Raw genomic sequence first — 23,243 nt, 5'->3', positions numbered from 1 at the left:
GAGTACTTCTATTGATTGTGTTGCATTTAAATCATCCTGCCAGGTCCGCATTGAGGATGACATCGCCGTCACCGCGGACAGCATTGAGCTGCTTACCTGCGTCCCGAGGACCGTGGACGAGATTGAGGCCTTTATGAGCACCCCGGACAAACCTTTCAGCCCGCTTGTTGCCAGCCAAAAATTTTGATCCACCATAACTCTCTATACGTTTTCAAAACGAAGCAATCAACCAATAAGATGAACACATACAAGCTTGATCATGATGCAGTTTAACAATAAAACAAAAAAGTAGCATAAATCAGTTTTGAATGACTTAACACCCCAGGAAGTATTTTTAAATTGATACAACACAAATGCTGTTTAAGTGAATAAAATTAGATTTTTTTTGCAAATATGTACGGCTGACATTGTACATTATTCCCAAGTTGCATGTGCGGCCACTAGATGCCGCTATTGTCACACAAGTAGCCTTTGCCTTACACCTGTATATACTGTACAGAGCAGTACAAAACAAAACTTACTTGAACATGAACTCAATGCCAACACAAATGTGTTAAAATACTGATAGTTTTTGTTTTTTTGTTTTTTAAGAACCACCACAACCATAGGTTCCTGAATTTATCAAAATGTATACTGATGGATGCATTGGGATGAAGACTAGTCTAAACTATAAACCATAGTGAATAGGAAGTGATTCTAAACACTAGTAACTCAAATACTGTACATAATTAGCTAGCTAACTAGTCCGTCATAGCAGTATTTTTTTTCTTTTTTTCTTTATTTTTTTGGACGAGCCATTTTCCTATAGAGCCTGAAGCTCCCTGAATATTTCATATACAGTATGTACACTGTAAATGTGTGTAGGTGTGCTCGGATGGTGAGGGTTGGTGAATAAATTACAGCATGAGCAAATATGTGTGGTAATCCATGGAGCAGCAGTTACAAAATCTAGGAATGTGATCTTCTGCAGATAATTAAACCTTAGGATTCGGGAGTACATAAGTGAATGGTTTAATTAAAAAAAATTAATAATAATTAACATCCTCTCCATGGAGAGAGATATAAATAAATCATGTTCTTGAACAGTCAGTCACTGTAACAAACAAAATCTTAATATTTACATCCAAGCTTATGTTATGCTTTTCAGTTGAAAGATTACCATGCTGCATTTAAGAAAACTGGGAATCCATACGTTTACTTTCATGCAGTATAAAGCACCTCAAAGAGTTGCAACCAAGTAGTAACCAATTAATGAGACAGAGAGATGTCACACAAAGGCTAATTAAACTAAATTTATATTTATGTATTGGTGGAATTAAAAATTTAGATAGAGAGGCAAGTATTTAAAATATTAAGCTAGTACGTGTGTCTGTTAAATAGTTGTTTATCTACACTCCAGATTCTAGAGAGACATAAAAAAAAAAAAAAAAATAACTAACTGTTTAGTTACTTAGCTAATTTATCAGTCGTCAAATATTCTATTAGCAGGCAAGCTAGCCCTCTGCTTAAGTCGTAGGCCTAAGTGAAACTAATTAATCTGTAAAATGTCTGATTGATAACTTGTCAATCCACTATTTGAAGTGATTAGTGAAGTAAAGAATCAAAGTAGATAGTTAGCTTCTTAGTGAAACGGTCAAATAATTGGACAAATTGTTATGTCAAGTAAAATATCTAGCTAGCAAACCAGTTAGTTGTTGTAGTTAGTTTGTCCGATATTTAAGATAGTTAGTTGGTCAGTCAAATGCTCAAATAGTTGGTTCGCTTGAGAGTCAAGTCGTTCGCTAGCGAGTTGTAGAGGTTGGACTTGGCATGCGCCAAGAGGGATTGGTCAAATTCCCAGTGTCCTTGAATGCATCATCAGTCATGCTCCAACCAATATTTGAATGGATGAACAGGTGCCATGTTGCTATTTCCGCCCATCCGGTGAGCAGATTCCCATTCTTTCCTGCATGAAAGTGTTTCTTTTTTTTTTCTTTTCTTTTTTTTAATGAAAATGTTTCTACTTCCGGTCTCAATGAGTGTTAGCTGCGCCCCCTGTGGACCGCGGAGTGTCTGTGGGGGTGTCGAGAGCAGGATGCGCAGCAGGTCTTCTTGTAGTAGTCGTAGACGCACAAGCGAGCCTGGACCACCACATTGCAGTTGTAGTACTCGTCTTTGCAGTGCTCATCTGCAACGGTAACATCATATCGATCAAGGATGAAATAAAACCAACAAATTTGTTTGTTTGTTTTTGCACCAACCTATTTGAGGTACGCAAGGCTCGGGGTTGCAGTCTTCCCGTTCGTCCGGTTTGAGCCGCTCCTCGCAGATGGTGCTGGACTGCATGTCTTCGGATAGACAACGCACCTCACGTACACGGAATCCTCCCTCGCATGTTTTAGAGCACTACACAGGCCGGAATGGAAAATTTAATAAACCACCCATTTTAAGTGATTTTAACCCATTGTTATTCAAGGCTAGGGTTTCAAAATTGGGTTTTATACTAGGATTAAGATTTTATTGTAGGGTTTTAAACTAGGGTTGGGGTTTCAAATTAGTGCTTTAAACTTGTATCATCATTATTATTATTTTTCTTTCATTCACAAAGGAGAACAAAACATTACAATTAAAGCTGCGCAATGCTGAAAATTTGAATTTCGATTCTCTACTGCCACATGTGGCCGAAAAATTTAACTGCACACTCCCTTCTCACGGTGACACTGTGAATGAGTGGTTAGCACGTCCGCCTCCCAGTTCTGAGGACCCCGGTTCGAATCCAGGCTCCGGCCTTCCTCGGTGGGATTTGCATGTTCTCCCCGTGCCCGGGTGGGCCTTCTCCGGGTACTCCGGTCTCCTCCCACATTTCAAAGACATGGATCGCAGCTTAATTGGGCACTCCGAATTGTGCCTAGGTGTGCTTGTGAGTGTGGATGGTTGTTCGTCTCTGTGTGCCCTGCGATTGGTTGGCAACCAATTCACGGTGTACCCGCCTACTGCCCAAAGCCAGCTGAGATAGGCTCCAGCACCCGCTGCGACCCTTGTGAGGAATAAGCGGTCAAGAAAATGGATGGATGGATGGACTCCCTTCTCACGTACACAATGTGCATGTGACGTCACATCCGCAGACAGAGGGCTGGAAATTCGAACCCGATTCCAGTCTGAAAACTATTACAATAAAACTGCTACCAATTGTGAACAGCTAAGGTGTTAATCTGCTAATTAGATGATGTTTGAGTCATAAATGTTCAAATTAAAAGGCTATTGTAAAGTTACTTTTGGGAAAATTCCTCCATAGGGCAGCTTCAAAGAAAAAACATTTTTAATGACTATGGCTATTTGTTTTGTTTTGGTTTGACTGTTATTACAGGAGATTGTTACTTCCTGGCAAAACGTTGACCAGGGATGTGTATGATGATGTCGTGAGATGGTTCACAGGGCGTCACTCACAGCACTCCAGTCGGTGTAGTACCACTTTGCCCCGCAGGCTTTCACATTGCAGCTCTGCTGACCGGGAGGTCTCTCCAGCGACGAGCACTCGTACTGGGGCGCCACGGCCACCACGTCTGGTGACCTCGTCAGACACACCACCGCCCGCTGCTGCCTGCCCTCGCCGCACTCTGCGGAACACTGGCAAACACAAACGTGCAACTTTAACGAATGGAAAGTCACGTGTGCGTCCGAAAGGCGTTTTTATTTATACCTGACTCCAGGGGCCGGTGAACCACTCCATGGCGTTGTCGCAAGGGCCCGTGTCGCACGCCTGAGAGTCGGGGGGCCGCTCGCTGCCGCAAGCCTCCAGTGGGAGGCTGCTGATGTGATTGGTCAGGCACAAGACACCTCGCGTACGGACGCCCATCCCGCACTCAGCAGAACACTACGAGGAAAATAACGACTCCTTATACTTCACTGTAAACGTTAGCGTTATACTCAGAGTTAGGTACATGCATATCATATAACCTGACGATCCCCCCCACGTCAATTTCATGCAGATTTTCTCTTTTTGTGGGCCAGCCCGTTCCGCATGCCTTGCGAAATAGCGGGGGTCGACTGTCGCAGTCTAAGTGAAAGTAATAATCAATTGGGGGAGGAAATACACTTATATTACTTAAAAAATAAAATTGTTTTGTTTGAAATGTTTGACTTTAGATGTTTCTGGGGTTGGTGAAAGATTCTGGTTTTGTAACTCTGCGGACTCTCTGTGGTGTCTAGTTGGTGCTGGATTTCACTTTGTTTCATCTTTCTTTTCTTTGATCCTTTCTCTGGTCTCCTGACAACTTCACGACTGGCGGGACTCTGAAGTAACTTAAAGATAAAAACAACTGAGCATACTGTTTTGGAGTAAACAACTTGGTCCCTGTGTTGTTGCCATTTTAAAGTTGTTCCAACTTAAATCACTGTTGTAGCCCTAAGAAATATAAGTTGTGTTTTTAAAGGGTGTGAATAAATGGGAATGTACAAAATTGGAGGTTGACTCGCAACAGGAAACATTAATATGGTTGGGGAAAATACATTTGAGCATAATCCTGACTCAGACGGATTCCATGCAAGTACAGTTGAATGCAGAAAGTATACACTGAACATACACTGTGCGCATTCATCAATCACATGCGCAGATGTTTTCCAGAATCTGGACTTTTCTCAAGGGAGGGGGGCTCTTTCCATTTAATGTTTTGAAAGGGACTTTGTTGTATTTTTGGATAGGGTGGAGGCTGCGTTTTTTGTTGTTATAAATGAATTGGGTCAGTGGGATAAGTAATAACTAATTCAACTCACAGGACAAATCTGCCTCATGTCCATTGCATGTGTGTGATACCTTGGTGCCCCAGTCTGTGTAGAACCAGCTCTTGGCACAGGCGCCCATATCACAGTTCTCCACGTGAACTGGCCTCAGGTTCATGTTACACTCCGCGTCGGGGACAACGTCGCCCACGTTGCTGAGGCAACGGACCTCACGCCGCCTCTGGCCCAGCCCGCACGGCACCGAGCACTGAGGGGACACAAATTGCCGCCGCAAATGAAGCACGCTTGCAATCATCCTCGCCATGATTGGACATTCGAACTTACGGCGCTCCATTCCGAGCGGATGTGCCACTCGCTGCAGATCTTGTTCTGACAGGTGCCGGATGTCTCGGGCCGCTGCAGGTGCCCGCAGCGGCTGGCGTGCACGTTGTGGGTGCGGTTGGCGTATGTTTGGCGACACAGGACCTGACGCTGCTGCGTGCCCAGACCGCACGTCTTGCTACATTCCGACCACTCGCCGATGTCCCAGCTGGCAAGAAACAATTGCAAACGAGAAGTCTTTTATTTTTTTTTATTTTTTTTTTATTTTTTATTTTTTAAACCAACAGCAGAAAGCACCGAGCATTTATTTGAGGGATGGCCTTTATTTTTCCAGATGCATTTTTACCATGATAGTGTCTTTTAGATTTTTTTTCCCTCAATACAAAAATTATATATATAATTAATATACACTGTAATATACAAAATAAGAGAATAATAAAAATTTTTAAATAAAATACAAATTTACCCAAAAAGAAGATGTGCATATTTATTAATAGATAGAATTAAATGACAAAAAGTGTTAAAATAATGAAATAACGTCTATAACATTGCATTATTTACAAAAATATATTAGAGAAATTGAATTTTTTTTTTTGGGCCCCCCCTCCAAAAAAAAAAATTCAATTTCTCTAATATATTTTTGTATATTTGTATATATTGTATATGTATTTGTATATTTTATATTTTTATATTTTTAAATCACCCCCCCCCCCCCCCCCCCCGGGTGATTTAAAAAAAAATTAAGACATTAATAAGTCACACTCGTGTCCCATTTTATTTATTTATTTATTTATTTATTTATGTTTTTGGGATGTCTACATTCAGTTCCATCCCAAAAACATAAAAATAAAAAAAATGGGGGGGGAATGGACATAAATGTTTTCCACATAGGAGCAACATTATTATACCAAAACAAATAAAACTGAATAAAAATGCACAACAGTTATTATTATCATTATTATTATTATTATTATTATTATTATTATTATTATTATTATTATTATTATTATTATTATTATTTTATTAATAATAATAATAATGATTATTAGAAATAATAATAATAATAATAATCAGAATAATAACAAATATACATATTTATACAATTATTACAGTAAATATAAAATACAAGAATTATATTTGAGTAAAATTAATAATAAATAGAAATGAAATCAAACAATATATAGGTATATTACAAGATGCAGTATATTTAACAATATACATTTATTACAGTTAAAGTAATATTGCATGTACAGTGCAATAATATTTATAACAATACATACAATATGTGAAGAAGTATGGTATTTACAGCAAGGAAAAAACATTTCAAATGGAGACAGCAGGGCAGTCAGTGTGTTGACTCACAATGCCGGGCAGGCCTGCACGTTGCACGCTTCTTCCTGCGTTGTTGGTTTACTGCTGCCGTCACACAAAGTGTCCTGCACCCGGACTTGGTTTAGTTGGTGGACGCAGTGGAAGATGGGATGCCTGAAACCTACCCATCACAATATGGAAAACAGACATTTGGCACACAAAAAATATATATATACTGGGCTTTCAGGTGAAATTTCAGCATGAAACTATAATGCACTATAAACTTAAGTTGTTGTAACAATGAAATGAAACGTAATCAGTTTCCACACTCTGTCAGCAAAAAAAGTACTGAAATATTAGTTGGACATTCTACACAGGAAGTCCATCCTGAAAATGCGCCTGAAAAATCAATATGAAAAGTGGCATCTCACCTTTGCCACAGGAGGCGCTGCACTCGCTGGTGCCGGCCATTTTCCAGCTATATTCTCGTTGCCGGCGCGGCGCCTGGTTGTTGTGACGATGAGGCGGGTATCTCCCCCCGCCGGCCGGGTCGTAGTTACCTCGTTGGGAATCACCGTGTCCGGATTGCTTCTCGTTCACGGTGTTCCCTGAGACGCATGATTGATCTGAGTAAGTGCAGTGCATGATGGGTAATAATGGGTATGTTACGTCACGTGACCTCTGATCCTGGAGGTCTTGTTTACCTTGTGGTGTCTCCGAGGCGACCACATATTCGTAGTGGACCCCTGGGTTGGGTTGCTGGAAGATCATCTGAGGAAAGTAGAGAATTACAAATGTATGGTCATGGGAATAAAGGTATGTTCAACTCACATAAATTTCCAGGATCTCATTGGTGGGCCCCTCGGCGAGGAGGGATTCACCAGCCGTGCTGCTGATCTCATTGGGCCGGCGGTAAGTGAACATCGTGCCCCCGCCCTGATACTTGCCCGGCCGGTCAATCGCCCAATTTCCATTGATGATGGACCGTCCGGAGCGGCTTCGCAACGCTGTGGGACACAGAGATGTTGTATTTTTATTTGATTTTGTTTTACAAAATGTAAAAATACAGTTATAAAATGAAATTGTTCACAGGTTTTATTTTTTGTTTTAAATTAAAATATTTTTTGATAGATATACAAATAAAAATTATGCAAAATTTACTCAATGTATTTTTCACATTTGAAAAACTAAGAACTGTATTTTTGAAAAGAAATTAACGACTGTTTTTTTTTTGTTGTTGTTGTTTTTAAATGCAGTGTATACTATATGAATGCGCAGGATAGTAAAACATAAAAATAGGAGAAAGGAATGCAAGATGGCAATCTAAACCTCGATACAAATGTAAAAAGAAGCTAACCACAGTTGCAAAATTAATTTTAACTCAAGAAACCTCTTTTTTTAATAAAATATGAAAGGGAATAAAAAGACAATAGTCCAATGATGTCCACTTCTACACTTCTCTATGTATATTGTTACTTATTATTATTTTTTTCTTTAATCACAGCTCCTCCCTCCTTTCTGTTCCTTATTTTATAAAAAAAATGTGTCACCAAAAAAAAGCAAAAGAAAAAGCCAATGTGTAGCGTCCCGGACCTTTAAAGCATATATTCCCAGGAAAATGTTGGTCGAATGCAGTGCTTCAGCGGCCGTGTAACTAACTTTGAAAACCTAACGTAATCCTTTTTCGCTGGTAGACCATTTGGTCAAAAAAAAAAAAAATAAAAAAAAAAAAAAGAGTGGATTAAGTAAAGGAGACCATTAGAAATGCATTAGGAGGGTAACTTTAGACTTGTAAAAGACTGTTTGGATCAAGTGAAAGCACATTAGAGCCCAGAAAAGAGACTCACTGAGGGAATATGTGGGACGTAGTTGCTCATGAAAAATCCATTATAAACGCTGTTGTTGGATATTACTTGAGTGGGAATACGGACATGGTAAACCAAAACTTCACTTCATAAGATTTGCACGGAAATGCAGTATGCAAGGTTGCAAACTTCATCCTCACAAACATATACTGTAACTGTTTTACTGAATGAACCACATGCTGCTTCGCCTAGATTTTATTATGGGATCACTACAGTATAACACAGCCTGCTCTGGTGAACCTGGATGACGGAAGCCTTTTAGATTCAGATTCACAAACAACTTAGAACTTAAAGAGTGGTTAGGGTTTGTGGTAGAAAGTTTTTTATTCAAGGGTGGGGGCTATGCAGTCTTTAGGATTTTACCACTAAACTGCGTTCTGGCTCTCATTAAACAACATTCCAACAGTTGCTTCAGAAAATGGTCAACAACAACTAAACACATTAAACGGAATATCGTTTCGTATAAATAATAAATAAATGGACGCATTACGTTCACATTATAATTTTGGGGTGTAATGTCAAGGACAAAAAATGATCGGCTTTAACACAAAAAAATCTGAACTGGGCATCACGCAATGCAGTGTGAAGTGTGAACATAGCTTAAGTTTTTTTTGTTTGTTTACAATGGCTCGCATTTTTACACTTCAACCCAATTAATAAAATGCTGCTTCAAACATTGCTTGTACAGTTGATTAAATAAAAATATCCTGCTCTTTGTCTGTTTGCGCCACTTAATATTTATTTTAGTGTGGTTGACTTGTTTTTGGACTTGTATAACAGAAGAATGCTAAAATGCTACTTAAAAGACTTCATACTTTTTTTTACACTCTTTACACAAAACAAACATTTTGCACTTTTTTGTATTTTTGTCCTTTATCATGACGCTTAGTCATAATTAGACATTAACATTGACAAACATATTTATTATATGACAGTCAGGAATGTTAAACTGTGAATTCAAACATGGCATGCAAGATAAAGAATATTTTTTCTCACCAAGGTAGTTGCGGCTCTTTGCCATCTCTGTGACGTTGATCTTGGTGGCTCCCGGTGGGATCTCGGCGATCTTGTGGTAGCCGATTTTGGTCAGGGAGTGGCGGAAGACTCCAGAAACGAGCCGGCAGGTGGTGTTGTCGCCGCCGCACACGCCGCACTTGTCCATCACCTTCCCGGAGCCCAGGAAGCCATCACAGCCTGGAGTCTGTGATGTTAGAAAAGCACATAGTTCAAAGCAAACATAGTGACGCAGCATTTATCTGTTATGCTGCACGAAAATGTAATAAGTATTTCTATCGTGAATTTTTCCCAAATCTTAATCTTGGTCAATATGGTCTTTTAGTAATTGTGTTGTGTTGAAAGCATTTGTCCAAAAGAGAATGTCAGAAAAGAGATGTCATCTAATCATCTGATCGTGTGATGCTGTGTCACTGTGTGAAAGCATGAAACAGTTGAAGCAATGTCCCGTTACGCTGGGTTCCACATAAAAGGCCTGACATTCCATTTGTATTTAATGTTTCCAATGAGCATATATTCCAGCAACAAATAAAAAAAGTTCCCAGTGGAAAAAATAATAAAAACGCAGCAATGAAGAGCTGTTAGTGACATGACGAGCATTAAACGACTCTGCCGTGTCAGCGCAAAATCCATCACACCTCATATGACACCATCACGGCAGTCTAACACTCCCCTTGTAAAATAAACGCCGAAACGAGGTTATCCACGGCCACTCGAATGACAACAACGCGTCTCAATGGAAACATGGCGTGATTTATGGATCCATAATCGGACTCGTCGATGAAATCTCATGCAACCACGAGCGCTACAATGTGTGGCGCCTTACGGGAAGACTCGTGAAGTTAAGAAGTCATGACAAAACAGACGCCTCAACTTTTCAACTTTGGGATGACCACATGAAAGTGCTTTAGCTTAAGTATTCAATTTTCCATAGTCATGGCTCTAATGCATTTATCTGTGTTTCACTTCACGGTTGTAAGTGAAACATAGCAGCAAGCAACTCCTGTAAGACATCAGTAAACCCTTCAAAAGCGTAAACTAGAATGTTACCTAGTAGCAGACTCAAGGCTGAACAATCCATGCTCGATGATAGCGGTAGCTTTGCTAGCTTGTTGACTGATTTACTACTGCTTACTGTATGACAGAGAAATTGGGCGGGAAATGGCTATATGTCAATAAAGTTGTGCTGTTTATAATACTGTCGGTTAAAGAATAGTAAAGCTCTGTTGGTGCTGAATAACAATGCTTCAAGTAAGATTCCACCTGATTTAGCAGCTTATTTTTTTCCAGGCATGTAAGTGAAACAGCTACAATGATGACATCAGTAAATCCTTCAAAAGTGTAAACTAGAATGCTACTTAGCTGAGTGAGCAGTTTTATTTGTTTGTTAATTTGACATATTCTCCATTATTTGCTGAAAAACTTTCCCATTTGATGCCTTTGTGTTCAAGCCAAAGCAATACAAGTGTTACTTTGGCACCATTTTGTGGCATCGTGGTGCCAACGAACTATGTTGAAGTGAGTTGAAGTGTGTCATAGAAATAGTTCTTTGCCACCATCTTGATATAACAAATATAAACCTTTTGGAGGGTGCATCAATTACTTGTGGTTACAGGGGAACACTATAAACACTTAAAAAGCGTAAACTAGAATTTAATTTCGTAAAACAGAAACCTCTCCCGCATCTGAAGCATTTTATTTTATTTTTCACTTTCTCTCAGTGGGTGGCTCCTAGCTGCCATCTGCATGCTTTCTCCAGTGAAACCACGACGAAATCATGTTTCTTTTCAATTTAATCATTTAAAGCGGCACTGAAGCCCACCATCATCTGGAAGTGGTTAGCAGCCGAGTCGAGTCTGAAAACAAGAGGGTCTTAAAAAGAAATCCTGGCGGTATTTTTCCCACATGGTACTGCTGAAGTTTGATCCAAATATTGATACCAACATTGGTATTGATATTCATTGAAAACAGTGTATTGAGACGGAAACTGATGCAAACATCATGGGGAAAAAAATGGAATCACTAGTAGTGGCGATAGTGGTAGTAATTTTCCTGGTATCATCCAGTTAACTGCAGAGATTGATTGACTTTAAAATAAAAAAAAACTTTTAATTCTGCTGTGGTTAATCAAAGACTGACAAGTGGGGGAACATAAAAGCAAAATGGAGAATGTGTTTGTTTGTTTTTGCATTAACCACCAAGCATATGATGAAGTGTCACTTTCTTGGAGTTATTCTAAAAAGAAAATCTTGAAATTTAAGGGTGATAATTTCCTGTTTGCTGGGACTGTAATGGCTGCTTCAAAACAAGATGGCCGACTTCCTGTTTAATTTCAGGGATGGTTCCTGAGTCTTTTTTTAAACATCATCCTTATTTATTTAGTATCTATTGGTTTGATTTATTTTTAAATATTTTTGAACTGGACTTAAATATATTTTTGGATGAATGTTTTAAAATCAATTCACCATTTACTGATATTTATTTATGTATTTATTTATTTATTTATTTATAATGGACTTACAGTCAAATGAATTAATTCATCAAATTAGTCTTCCCTTCCCTTCCACATCTACTGTGTTGGTTTCACTTGGGTTTATTTGGTTCCAACATTGCCTTGACCTTTTCTATCATTGCTGCCTCTAAAATGTATACAATTTCACCAGGATACACTGCAAGCAAGTCTTAAACTCTTAACCATGAACATTAAATTTGTTCTTATCATGTGGGAATAAAGGTAAACTGATGCTGTGAAGACGTAACAGGATAGAGCCACAGTGCCATATTTTAACACTTATTTACGAGCAAGAGGTGAAAGGCGAACATTGCGCTGGGATTCGAGGAGCACTTCACACGCACAAACACAAATAAGATCAAATGTTTTCTGCGAGCTTTGCCATACTGTCGCATCTGGAAATGCCATAAACTTTTCCTATAGAGAAAATTCAGTCAACATCGAGGAATGTATAGTGACGGGATGCTGAATCTGGAAGTCGACTTAAGCGGAAGGTTGCGTTCAACGTGCACGTGACGCCCACATGCCAACTTGGCAAGACATCTTGAACTTTTTCTACATGGGGTCGTCACTTCAAAGTGACAATGACATCGCTGTCTCTTGTTTTTGTGTGCTGTTAATGTCATGATATAGTGAATTGGGTGATATGTTCCAAAATAATATGCCATATGGTGTTGTTCTTCCTCTGATTTTTTTCCTTATCAAATTAAGTCTTATTTAACCTAATTTTCAAAATACCAAAATCTTGTTAAATGACAACGTACATTTCTGTCTTCATAATATTACATCTCTGACATGAAGTCAAACAGTGTTGAGCAAAAACAGCTGTGACATGCTAATTTCAGCTAATAAGCCGCCTCCACTTTGACCTTCATAACTATGACCTTGTAGTAGAGTCCATGTTGGACCAAACCAGGAAACCTTCACTGGAGCTACTTGACATGCAATTTCCCCAAAGCAACTGCAACATCACAAAGAGGTGGCCGAGTTCTTCCAGCTCTCTGACACGTACCCCAACAAGCAGGTCCTACCTGAGACCGGGGCTTCCCCTGCACGTGGAGGCAGGCCAGCAGCAGCAGGCTCGGAACTGGCAGCATTCTCCCCAGAACGTGCAGAGCGCTCGCTCTCAAGTCCAAAAAAACGGCACCGACCATGCCTTACGTGCTCCCACTTGAAAGGAGAGCCGAGGGGAGGTGCAGGGGAGGGGTGACGGAGATGTGGGTTTGCGGGGTCTTTTTTTTTTTTTTTTTTTTAAGGAGCGGGTGAATGGACGGATTTGGGTTAACTAAATAAACCAAAAAGTTGGTTCGATACCTTTTTGACCCAATTTGGGCTAAAGGCGGGTCAAAAATAACCCAATTATGGGTCAAAATCAGATTTACCACCACTTGGGTCATTTTGACTCAATTTGGGGGGGGGTATTTTTTACCCTAGTATTTTGACTATTCATATTTTTGTGTATACTCACATTAAATGAAAAATATTACGTTAGTCCCTTTTTGACTAAATTTGGGTTATTAACTCTAAAAACAGTTGGGTCAACAATAACACGATTATGCATTTAAAGAGAACTGACTGTCACAAGGGTCAATTTGACCGAATGTTATTCTTTTAACCCAATACGTTGGGTCAAATGAATAACCTACAAAATGACCCAATTTTTTAGATTTATTTTCCACAAAAGTTGGGCTATTCTTTTTTTTTTTGTGTATGGCTATGCATTGTAATATTAAATAATAATCAGAAGAATAAAGAATGGGAATAAAATAGAAAATAGAATAAAATAAGAACAATAACCCAAATAGTAGCCAGTGCCTTTTGACCCATCATTGGGTTATTTTTGACCCCACTGTTATTACAATATAGTTTTAATTTCAATTGTCCCTTTGCATGCACATGCCGCAACGGAATGATATCCAGGACATGAATGCTGCTTTTTACTTCCATGTGTGACTACTGTACATTGAAATAAAAAGTCCCAAGCAGTTCATTTTATCTTCCTCCCACCCGACAGTCGATTTCCTCATAACGTTGCGGTGGGACTTGATCCTGGGTAAAGATGCTCGCATGCGAAAGATGGGTGTGAGATCTTTAATAATGTTCCTTTTCACAGCGGGAGGCCGACAGGATGTTACGCTGCAGGAAGTGCGGGATAAAACTTGACCTCTTCTGGGACTACGTGAGAGCGTGTCCTGTTCATGTAGGACAACGTGTGTATTACTGCCAGAAACACTAGAAAACACCTTTCTAGTTTATTCCTAGCAAGTACAAATTGTACAGCGTAGATGCATACAATGCGGTTTAAAATGTTTTCTGGCGCCATCAAATTTTGAACGTTGAAACTGTTAAAACTGTTCACGAATGTCTTTGTAACCTTTTGCAACTTCAAACAAAGCCTGATGAAAAAAAAAACGACATTCAAGACAGTTCTCAATTGCCTAACCTGGTTAAATAAAACAATACATAAATACATTCTGGAGCGACGGCAATTCATGCTTCGCAGATCCGAAACGTGTTCTGGATTAGCGTATCAGAAGCAGACATGCAAAGAGCATACTGGCGAGTGGCTTTTAAAAGTCTCCATTTGACGTTCAGCTGTAGTGATGCTTGGCACATTCCCGTCCACCCTCAGGAAGTTTTTTTCTCTGCATGTTTGGCTTGGGTAACGCGCGACATTCCCAGAAGCTCTTTCGGGAGAGATTCCTCCAAACAAGTTCGATAGCTGCTCTCTTTGAGCAAAAGTATTGGGGCGTTTGACCATTAATAGTGATGTAATTCTACATGGTGACGTTATGTAGATGAGCACAATGATTTGTGTTCTTCGTTTTCTTATTTGCATCACTTGTTGCTGGGCAAATTTAGGACTTATTAGATTATACAAACAGTCTAGATGTGTTATTTTCTCCATTGCCCTTTTGTCTAGCTGCCCTAAGTCTCTTTTCAATGAAAATAAAAAAAAAGTTAGCTGAGCTTGTAGCTGGAGCTCTGGAGACTGCAGCAATACAGGCTCAACATTAAGCGGCACCTTTTTTTTTTTTTTTCAATCTGCTTATCAGTGCTGGATGTCAAATGAGCCAAACAGTTGTGCTTCACAATATAACAGATGTTTTGGCGTTATCGCGCGCCGATAGTGGGGGGGATTTTCAAGCGGAATGACTTAAGCAGGTAAGAGGATCCAAAGGAGTGATGGGGGGAATCCTCTGAATGAGAAGAAGTGTGAAGAAGGTGCAGGAAGTTGAACGCACCGCTGTGGATCCAACATTCATGTGTGTTCGCTCCCACGCACCGACGCGCCAGTCCAATTCTGGCAGGTGTGTTTTAGCCACTTGGATTGAAACGCCGTACAAATATCCCACAGCTCAACATCCTGTGGACCTCAGCTTCACTCCAGGAGATCCTTCTTAAACTATCCTGCCCCCTTGTGGCCACAATCACCACCTTAATCACCTTCATTTTTCATGCAGCAGCCATCCCTTTTCAGATCAAGGCCAGAAATAAATAAATGAAATAACATAAAGCCATGTGAACTTACCGTGCACGTTCCCGCTACACACACAGAAGAATTGTTGGGTCCGCACGGCGTTCCATCAATCACCTTGTCAGAGAGTCGCACGTAGAACCTGAAGCCGGCGGCTCGGCAGTTGAGCTCACAGTGCTGATCCTCCGCAGCTAAAGGCACACGGACAATTTACATTTTAACTCTAACCTGGACACCATTACCATAAAATTATGTATTTCTACATTTATTTATTCATGGTTACATTTTAGATACAGTAATCCCCCATATTCATGGTTCAGGACATTATTTATATTTGTTTATTCATTTTGTGCTCTAGCCAATGCAGTATTACTTTGGCGCCATCTGGTGGAATTTTGGTGCGGTTCTCAGGTGTAATTCATAGGTGGTGTTTTCTTTTGTTGATTGCACCCCTTGTACTCATTCAAATGTGAAAATTTAGCATGTTAATACTTCTCTCATCTGTAGTAGTTTACATTTCCGTGACAATTTGTCTGGATAGTCTTTGCTAACATTTATTATTTTGTGTAAAAGGTGAGATTATTGGCAACTCTTTGTGAAGGGAGCTGGTGCGCATATTTGTTTGCCCGTGTGTGATGTTACATCAGTTTGCTCTTATGTGTAAATTAAAAGAGGGTGCTAGCAAATACTTTTTAGGAGTAGCATATGAAGGTGATTTGTTTATGTTCAGAAGTTAAACTACTGAATTAATTGTTTATGTAACATGAGTTCAGGATTGTTTACTTGTTAGAAGCATGGTGTTGATGCGGCATGAGAACAGCACATTGCTGTTTTTGTTTTTTGTTTTTTTTAATGTTGTACTTTTACATACAACGTGATACCTTCGTTGAAAGGCTCCCACTCGTACAGTCGGCCCATGAAAGGCTTCTTGTCGTGCGTGGCACACTGAGCAGCTCTGATGGGCTTGCTAGATGCAGGACAAGCCTAAACACAGATGACAATAATAATAATAATAATAATAATAATAATAATAATAATAATAATAATAATAATAATAATAATAATAATAATAATAATAATAATAATAATAATAATAATAATAATAATAATAATAGGGCGGCACGGTAGTCGAGTGGTTAGCACGTCTGCTTCCCAGTTCTGAGGTCTCCGGTTCGAGTCCAGGCTCGGACCTTCCTGGGTGGAGTTTGCATGTTCTCCCCGTGCCCGCGTGGGTCTTCTCCGGGTACTCCGGTCTCCTCCCACATTCCAAAGACATGCATGGCAGGTTAATTGGGCGCTCCGAATTGTCCCTAGGTGTGCTTGTGAGTGTGGATGGTTGTTCGTCTCTGTGTGCCCTGCGATTGGTTGGCAACCAGTCCAGGGTGTCCCCCGCCTACTGCCCAGAGCCAGCTGAGATAGGCGCCAGCAGCCCCCGCGACCCTTGTGAGGAATAAGCGGCCAAGAAAATGGATGGATGGATGGATAATAATAATAATAATACATTAGTTAATGGGATAGGATTACATGGTAAAAATGGTCTGATTTCAGCAAGACAGCAACTCGGGTGTGTAAAATATATCGTAATTCTTGATCCATTGGGTGTTTTTATATTATTAAGACACTTGGTAACTGTTTTCCATTGTGAAAAATGCTTTAAAAGATTTCTGGTATGATTAATAATGTGTTTATGCATGACTCTGGAACATTTCCAATTTTTTGCTGTGGGAAATTTATTATTTTTAAAAATGAGATCCATGAATTTGACTTATTTAAAATAAAATGGAAAAATGGACAGGAAAACTGGAAAATATAACACTAACATTTCTTCTTCACCCTATCATGACCTAAATACTCACATAGATTCACATGGACCTGCTGTTTACTTCCAAAGGGGTACGCCAAGGTTACATATACACTCACAAAAAAAACATAATTAGTCAAGCAGGAAGAAGTGGAAGCAAACGTTGACGTTACTCATCGATCAGGTTACTGTTAAAAGAAGACCCGCCGACGCCTCAATTTAAACAAGCTTCTGCTCTGATTTACTTAACGCTTGTGATGTTATACAGAACTGAGGGGGTGTGTTCCATTCCAAATAGGCAGGTTGCTGTTCACTGAGTCACTTAAGCTGGGAAGCTCCAGGCTAAAAAATGCAGGAAGTCATCACTCACTGGTCACATCATTAGGTACACCAGGACCATACAATTACAGCAAATACAAGAACTAAAAACATTCTAACAGTTGGGTCAAAAATAAATCATTTTGTTGCAAAAATGGACCGATCCACTACTTAGGTCAATTTCACCAAATTTTCTGGATTGTTTTCAGTAAAACAACTCAAAAAGTTAGGTCGTTTCGAATCAGATTAGTCAGTTTTGTACTCAAATTGGGTTATTTTTTACTTTTGTTTTTTATAGTGAAAGATTAAGGCAATATTTTCAATTTGACCCGACATTCTGGGTCGTTTTAAACAAAACAAAACAAAACAAAACAATAGTCTTTTTGTTGAAAACAACCAGGAAAGTGGGGTTAAATTCATGTACTGGATCAGTCCATTTTTGACCCAAATTGGGTTATTTTTTTTACCCATCTGTAGAGTGGAAAATGTAGATATTTTCAATTTGACTCAACTTTCTGGGTTGTTTTAAGTAACATAACCTAAAATTGGGTTGTTGTGTACAAAACAATCGGGAAAGTTGGGTTACATTGACATATCGGATCAGTTCATTTTTGAGCCAGATTGGGTTATTTTTGAACCAACTAGAGGAAGCAAATTTCAGACTTTTCCAGACTCATATTTAAGACTTTTTAAGAACTAAATTGAGGAATTGTATGACCTACTTTCAAAGCTATATACACTAAATCTATGACTTTTTAAAACCTAAAATATGAAGGTATTTGAGACCTATATGTACGGCTATGATTAAAATGGGGAAGAAACACTACATCTGATAGATGAATATACAAGTTCATGGATTAAACGATTACATTTTGTTTCTTCAGTTGGACATTGTTACCTTATGGTCACAGAGTCTATGGTGATTGTGCTCTCCCAGGCAAGAAGAAGACGGGACATGGTGGTAGGGTCGCTCCAGTTGTCGCTGCGGCTGCTGGGATCGGGAACCCTGGTCCATCTGGCCCTGCTGGTAGAGCGGCGCCCACAGTGTCTCCGTGTGAGGTCCGCTGTGGTCGCGGTGGCGCGACTTGAGGCCACCGTGGTGTGGGACGGCAGAACGCCTCTGTCTGTCAGGATGGGACTGCTGGAGCCTTCCGGAAGCCTGTAACGGAGGTCTCCCGTAGCCGTACCTGCCCGGGATGATGGCGCTGATCCTCCTGAAGACATTTAGGCAATGACAGATTGGCCTCCATTTACAATATAAGGTGTAATATCTAAGTTCTGAAATGTAGTTCTGGGGTAATATACACCTTTAAGCTAGGGTTCTTCAGCGAAACCCCAGAAAACTGCAAAATAGATCCTAATTTCGGAATAAAGTCGTACGATGGAAATGTGCCAGATTCTCATTCAACAGCACCCCCGCTTCTCAGCTGTCAGCGTGATTTGTTTAAACAGGAAGGACTGCAGATCCCAAAGCTGCCAAGCACCGGCTGAGTCTTGGACTCTCTTGAAAGAAGAACTATGCAAAGGACTGAAAAACGTGGGTGGGGTCCGTGGGGCCCCACAGTTCACCGCCACAGCCCCACTGAGTCACTTTGACACCTGACAGAGAACTAATAACTATTATGAGCAAAAAAAAACAACAACAAAAAACAGCAGCAGCAGCATTTGGTTGTTGCTTGTTTCTTGATGGTCTAGTGGATGCAGAATTTGGCATTTACAGGGGCGGCCTTGGCTCAGTCTTAAGACTTGAACTTGGCTCAAAGACCGGGCCAGTTAGGTTCATTTAAGACTCTTAACTCTCTTTGGCGCTTACAAAAAGACCAACGTTAAATTGGTTCAAAGCCGTCAACTGTCTTTGATGTGAACAAAAACACATTTGTTCATCCATCCATCCATCCATCCATTTTCTTGAATTTTGGCAACAACAACAAAAAAAAAAAAGGATCGATACATTATCTTTCGTTTTTAGGTTTGTTGAGTTAGGTTCTTTTAAGACACTTAACTCTCTTTGATGCTGGCCAAGAGACCACCGTTTAATTGATTGGAAGCTCTTAACTGCCTTTGATGCGAACAAAAACACGTTTTCAATTTGGCACAACAGCATCGGTACATTATCTTTGCTATTTTAGGTTTGTTGAAGATTCTCTGTGATGTTTATTAAAAACCAAACAAATCAAACATAAGTAATGTGAAGTTGACGTCTTTGATGTCTTTGATGTTTAAATTTCATGGAACAATAAAGCTATTATAAATACATGCACATATGTATTTTTTGTCTGCTTTAAAGCTAAATTGTCTTTGAGCTTACGAAAACGTTTTACTGAAGCCTCTTGACTGTCTTTGATGTTTACAAATAGAAAACATGAGGGCCATTAATTAGTTGAAGACTGTGTGTCTTTGATGTCCATGTTTCATTGTAGACGAAACGTATTCGAATTACATCCGTGTTAGGTTCAGTCTGTCTTCGATATTCACGGTACCTGCGTCCACCAGACGGGTTCCCCTTCCCCTCATGACGGTCACTATCCCGATAGACGGAAACCGAAGGCCTCAAGGCTGAGATGACGTGGCCTGGATTCGGGGGACGGGAGACCTTCAGACACGGTCTACTGCGCTCTTGCACGCCACCTCCGCACGTCAGGGAGCAGGCCGACCAGGGACCCCAGGTACCCCAGGACCCTCCATGGTCCGCTTCAGAGTCCAGCGGGGACCCACCAGGGATCCTCTGGGGGACCTGGATGAGAACAACAATTGACATTTTTTCTCAGGTGGATCTTTTTGAGAAGTTGAACTCAACAAAGTGCCACAAAAAAAGAAAGTGCAGTCCAAGTTTTAAGTCATGTTTTGGCTGCTGGCTGGAAGTCTCTGCTGGCTTGCAGCCCTTCTCAGTTTTGGCTCTGTTTCCCTTCACCAGAGACATTTATTAGTGAACTTTGTGATGCAGAAGCCTGCAGCAGTAGGAAGAGCAACGGTGCCAGGTTAGGCGGCTTTGTTGTGGATCCACATGGAAATCCTGCTCTTTCAAAAGTCTCTATTCACACAACTTTTAGAGAATGGAAATTTTGGAAGGTTACCAGTAAACTGGTCGTCGGCCAATCATTAAGCAATCTTTAATGTTTTCCGAGACTTGTAAATTGTCTTTGATGCTTACAAAAGACAGAACTTGAGATAACTGAAAACTTAACCGACACTTTGAACGCACCCTGTGACCCCGCGTCTCTCCTGAGGCTACGCCGTCTGAGTGTCGCTTATCAATGAATTGCTTAAGTTGTGATAGCGAGAGGGGATCGTAATTATTTTCCACCAACAAGGAATTAAGATAAGATCAGATAACCTTTATTAGTTAGTAGTTTTAAAAATCTAATTTGTCAAATTAGTTGAAAAACAATGGACGGATTAATGCATTATGTATAAGAATTAATGATAATAAATTATAATAATAAATATTTTAAAATAATAATAATAGTTAATGAGCAGCTCTAAAATTGAAAAAATAAATAAATAAATAAATAAATCCTGCAAAGACCATAAAACAGGCACCATCTGCCAGAACTTCCACTTAGTCCGTGAGTTGCTGATGTGGCAGTTTGTTGACACAATTGCACATTAGCACCTGAATATTTTGGGAGTGTTCCCGCTAGCTTTCCACACTTTTCGGGAAGCAGGAAAGAGGGGAGTCCTCTCTCACTCTGAGGCATTCGACGAACAAAGACACGATTATGATGATGCGTGCAGCGCCGGTGCCAGGACAACGTCACGAGATGAGTTGGTGTGTGGATGGCACGTGTTTAGACTTGGCCGCGACCTCGGTCCTGCTCACCTTTCTGTGGTCTGCGGCGTGTTGACACTTCACAGCCTCCAAGCAAAGCAAAAACAGCACAACATCCCTTCAAAACGAGCCAGTTGGAAGGATTAGTTGCAGGTAAACAACACATTGCATCAATGGTGCTGCTATGAAAAACATTACCTGACAAGCCACTTGTAAACTTCTCGCATTCTTGCAGGATGATGATCACACACTAATCGGAAATGACAAATTAGACATGCTCAAACATTGAACTTAGTTGCATCCTGATTGTAATCACATGTAATAAGATCCGAGCTGATTTGATAGCGATATACACGCTCAAACATATTAAATGGCATTTTTGAATTGAATGTGTAATGTCAGTCGGATCTGGGTTAAAGTTACATACAACATCAAACCGGTAACATTTCATGTTTGGAAACTTTCCAACATGTATAAGCCTTTCAAATCTTGTTAGCAGCTTGACATCGCAGACTGCACCTTTAAAATTGGTTTCTAACGCTGCATAGATTTGGGCTTTTTGCCCAATGGGTTACAGTGGTAACTTATTTTTACATTTTTCCTAGTTTTAAGCATTTTAGAGGTTATCCTGTGTGATGCTATTAAAAATATTATTTGCATGATTATGATCAAGTGAATGTGTGGATAGAAGTGAATTTTATTTTATTTATTTATTTTTTTTAAACACATCCAGCACGTTTACTTGAATTACACTCGTTTTATAAAGGTCCAAATGAGCTGTATGTGTTTTAATGTTTAGGACACACAAGGATTAGTTGCAGGTAAACAACACATTGCATCAATGGTGCTTGCTTGTTAACACATATTTCCAAAAATGTGTATGCTAGTTTTATCTAAGACCTAAGTAACTTACTTTGGTATACGAACAGATTCTAATTTAGGTTGACTGAATGAATGCATGAAACTGGCTGACATTTTCCAAAGCTGCTAATATGACAGTTTAATATTACAGTACACTATAGTAGATATTTTTGATTATTTTTTTTGCATAATAGTCTACACTATTGCTATGGTACATGGACAAACACTATGTGCCTATGTTTGCATGTACTGTATACAGTATGAGTGGGTGCATGTGTGAACGTGGTGTGCTGTGGAATGGTGCTTTTGTGTGTAAACAGTAGTTATGTGCTACGTGTGTACTGATTAGTACTGAAACGTAGAAGGATGGGTATGTTGTGCATTCTTGCCCAATGATATCTTTGACAAAACTCTACAATAAATACAGTATATTTAAAAAAAAAAAAAAAAAAAAAAAAAAAAAACACTACGTGCCAGTTAAAAGCTCCAAGAGGGAAATATTAAATCCCATGCAATAACTATACATTCATCTTGAGTTTTTTTTTTTTTTTTTTTTTTTATACGGGTAAACAAATAACATAACCCTGTACTGCTACTTTACATATTTTAATGAAGCCAGCAGAAATGTCTAATTCATCCAGCAATATTGCGTAACAAACAAACAAACAAACAAACAAACAAAAAATGGAATACTTGCCTGTGTGTTCCAGGTGGTATATTTGAACTCCAGTGAACTTCTAAGGCAACATGTTTCAGTCTGCAGCCTCCATGAACGCCACCTTTCTCAACTGCTAAACTACACATAATCCACTTTTCCTCCCAAGCTTTTCCCGTCCAACGCCACCTGCCGAATGGTGTGAAATAAACATTTTCGATCCCCAACTCAGACTCCCATCAAAAAGGTGCGGAGAAGTTCCACAGAACCGCCAAAAGTAATATCGCTGTCCTCCGGTGCTTGTGACTTTTACGCGCAGGAGAGCCTGAATGTGAAGGACTTGTGAGGCGAGGAAAAGTGACTCTTTTGCGCCCCCTGCTGGAATACAACCGTACGTCCCCTTTGAATTCTCTTAAGAATGCTGTGTAAGAATGTATAAACAACAATAATAATACCAGCAATAGTGATTATCATAAAAATTCGACTACAAAAAAAATTAAGCTACATAAACTTTGCTTCTGAAAATGCATGTATAAATTACTTCTAATTGTTGAAAAATATTATTAAAAACAAACAAAATAAAAACGTAAAATGAACATTAAATTGCGTCCAAAATGTA

The 23,243-nt window shown here is 39.6% G+C and overlaps 2 protein-coding genes across 4 annotated transcripts in view; one reads left to right on the top strand and one right to left on the bottom strand.

Annotated features, from left to right (window-relative positions):
* The window catches only part of pepd (peptidase D), an 11,811-nt gene extending 10,899 nt beyond the window's left edge, over positions 1 to 912 (top strand). The window contains exon 15 of the mRNA XM_077519648.1: positions 44 to 912. Within this exon, the coding sequence (XP_077375774.1) occupies positions 44 to 187 (144 nt within the window). The 3' untranslated portion in view covers positions 188 to 912. The remainder of the gene's footprint in view (positions 1 to 43) is intronic.
* Positions 753 to 23,243, bottom strand: thsd4 (thrombospondin type 1 domain containing 4). Of its 3 annotated transcripts, none has more exons than XM_077519646.1 (18): positions 22,667 to 23,243; positions 21,307 to 21,358; positions 21,160 to 21,226; positions 19,820 to 20,073; positions 18,238 to 18,553; positions 16,102 to 16,204; positions 15,275 to 15,411; positions 9,213 to 9,417; positions 7,183 to 7,358; positions 7,056 to 7,122; positions 6,783 to 6,977; positions 6,403 to 6,532; positions 5,044 to 5,248; positions 4,793 to 4,966; positions 3,680 to 3,853; positions 3,427 to 3,606; positions 2,241 to 2,385; positions 753 to 2,167 (listed from the first exon to the last, which is right to left on the bottom strand). In XM_077519646.1, exons 2-18 carry the CDS (start codon positions 21,333 to 21,335, stop codon positions 2,022 to 2,024), a joined length of 2,703 nt encoding a protein of 900 aa, XP_077375772.1. In that variant the 5' UTR covers positions 21,336 to 21,358; positions 22,667 to 23,243; the 3' UTR covers positions 753 to 2,021. The 3 variants fall into 3 exon arrangements, with proteins under 3 accessions (XP_077375772.1, XP_077375773.1, XP_077375771.1); XM_077519647.1 differs by having other exon boundaries at positions 6,783 to 6,959; XM_077519645.1 differs by having other exon boundaries at positions 6,783 to 7,122.

Source organism: Festucalex cinctus, chromosome 4, assembly GCF_051991245.1.
Source record: "Festucalex cinctus isolate MCC-2025b chromosome 4, RoL_Fcin_1.0, whole genome shotgun sequence".
Lineage (NCBI taxonomy): Eukaryota > Metazoa > Chordata > Actinopteri > Syngnathiformes > Syngnathidae > Festucalex > Festucalex cinctus.
The sequence above is the reverse complement of the archived record's forward strand: the minus strand, read 5'-3'. Positions and strand labels throughout refer to the sequence as shown.

Bases quoted from the DNA above. Each gene is read 5' to 3' on its own strand.
- thsd4 (XM_077519645.1), bottom strand. From the start codon at position 21,335: ATGCGAGAAGTTTACAAGTGGCTTGTCAG. The intron at 7,359-9,212 runs GTGAGAAAAAAT...TGTGTCCCACAG, and splicing joins AAAGAGCCGCAACTACCTTG to CGTTGCGAAGCCGCTCCGGA. The intron at 7,123-7,182 runs GTGAGTTGAACA...TACTTTCCTCAG, and splicing joins ATGAGATCCTGGAAATTTAT to ATGATCTTCCAGCAACCCAA.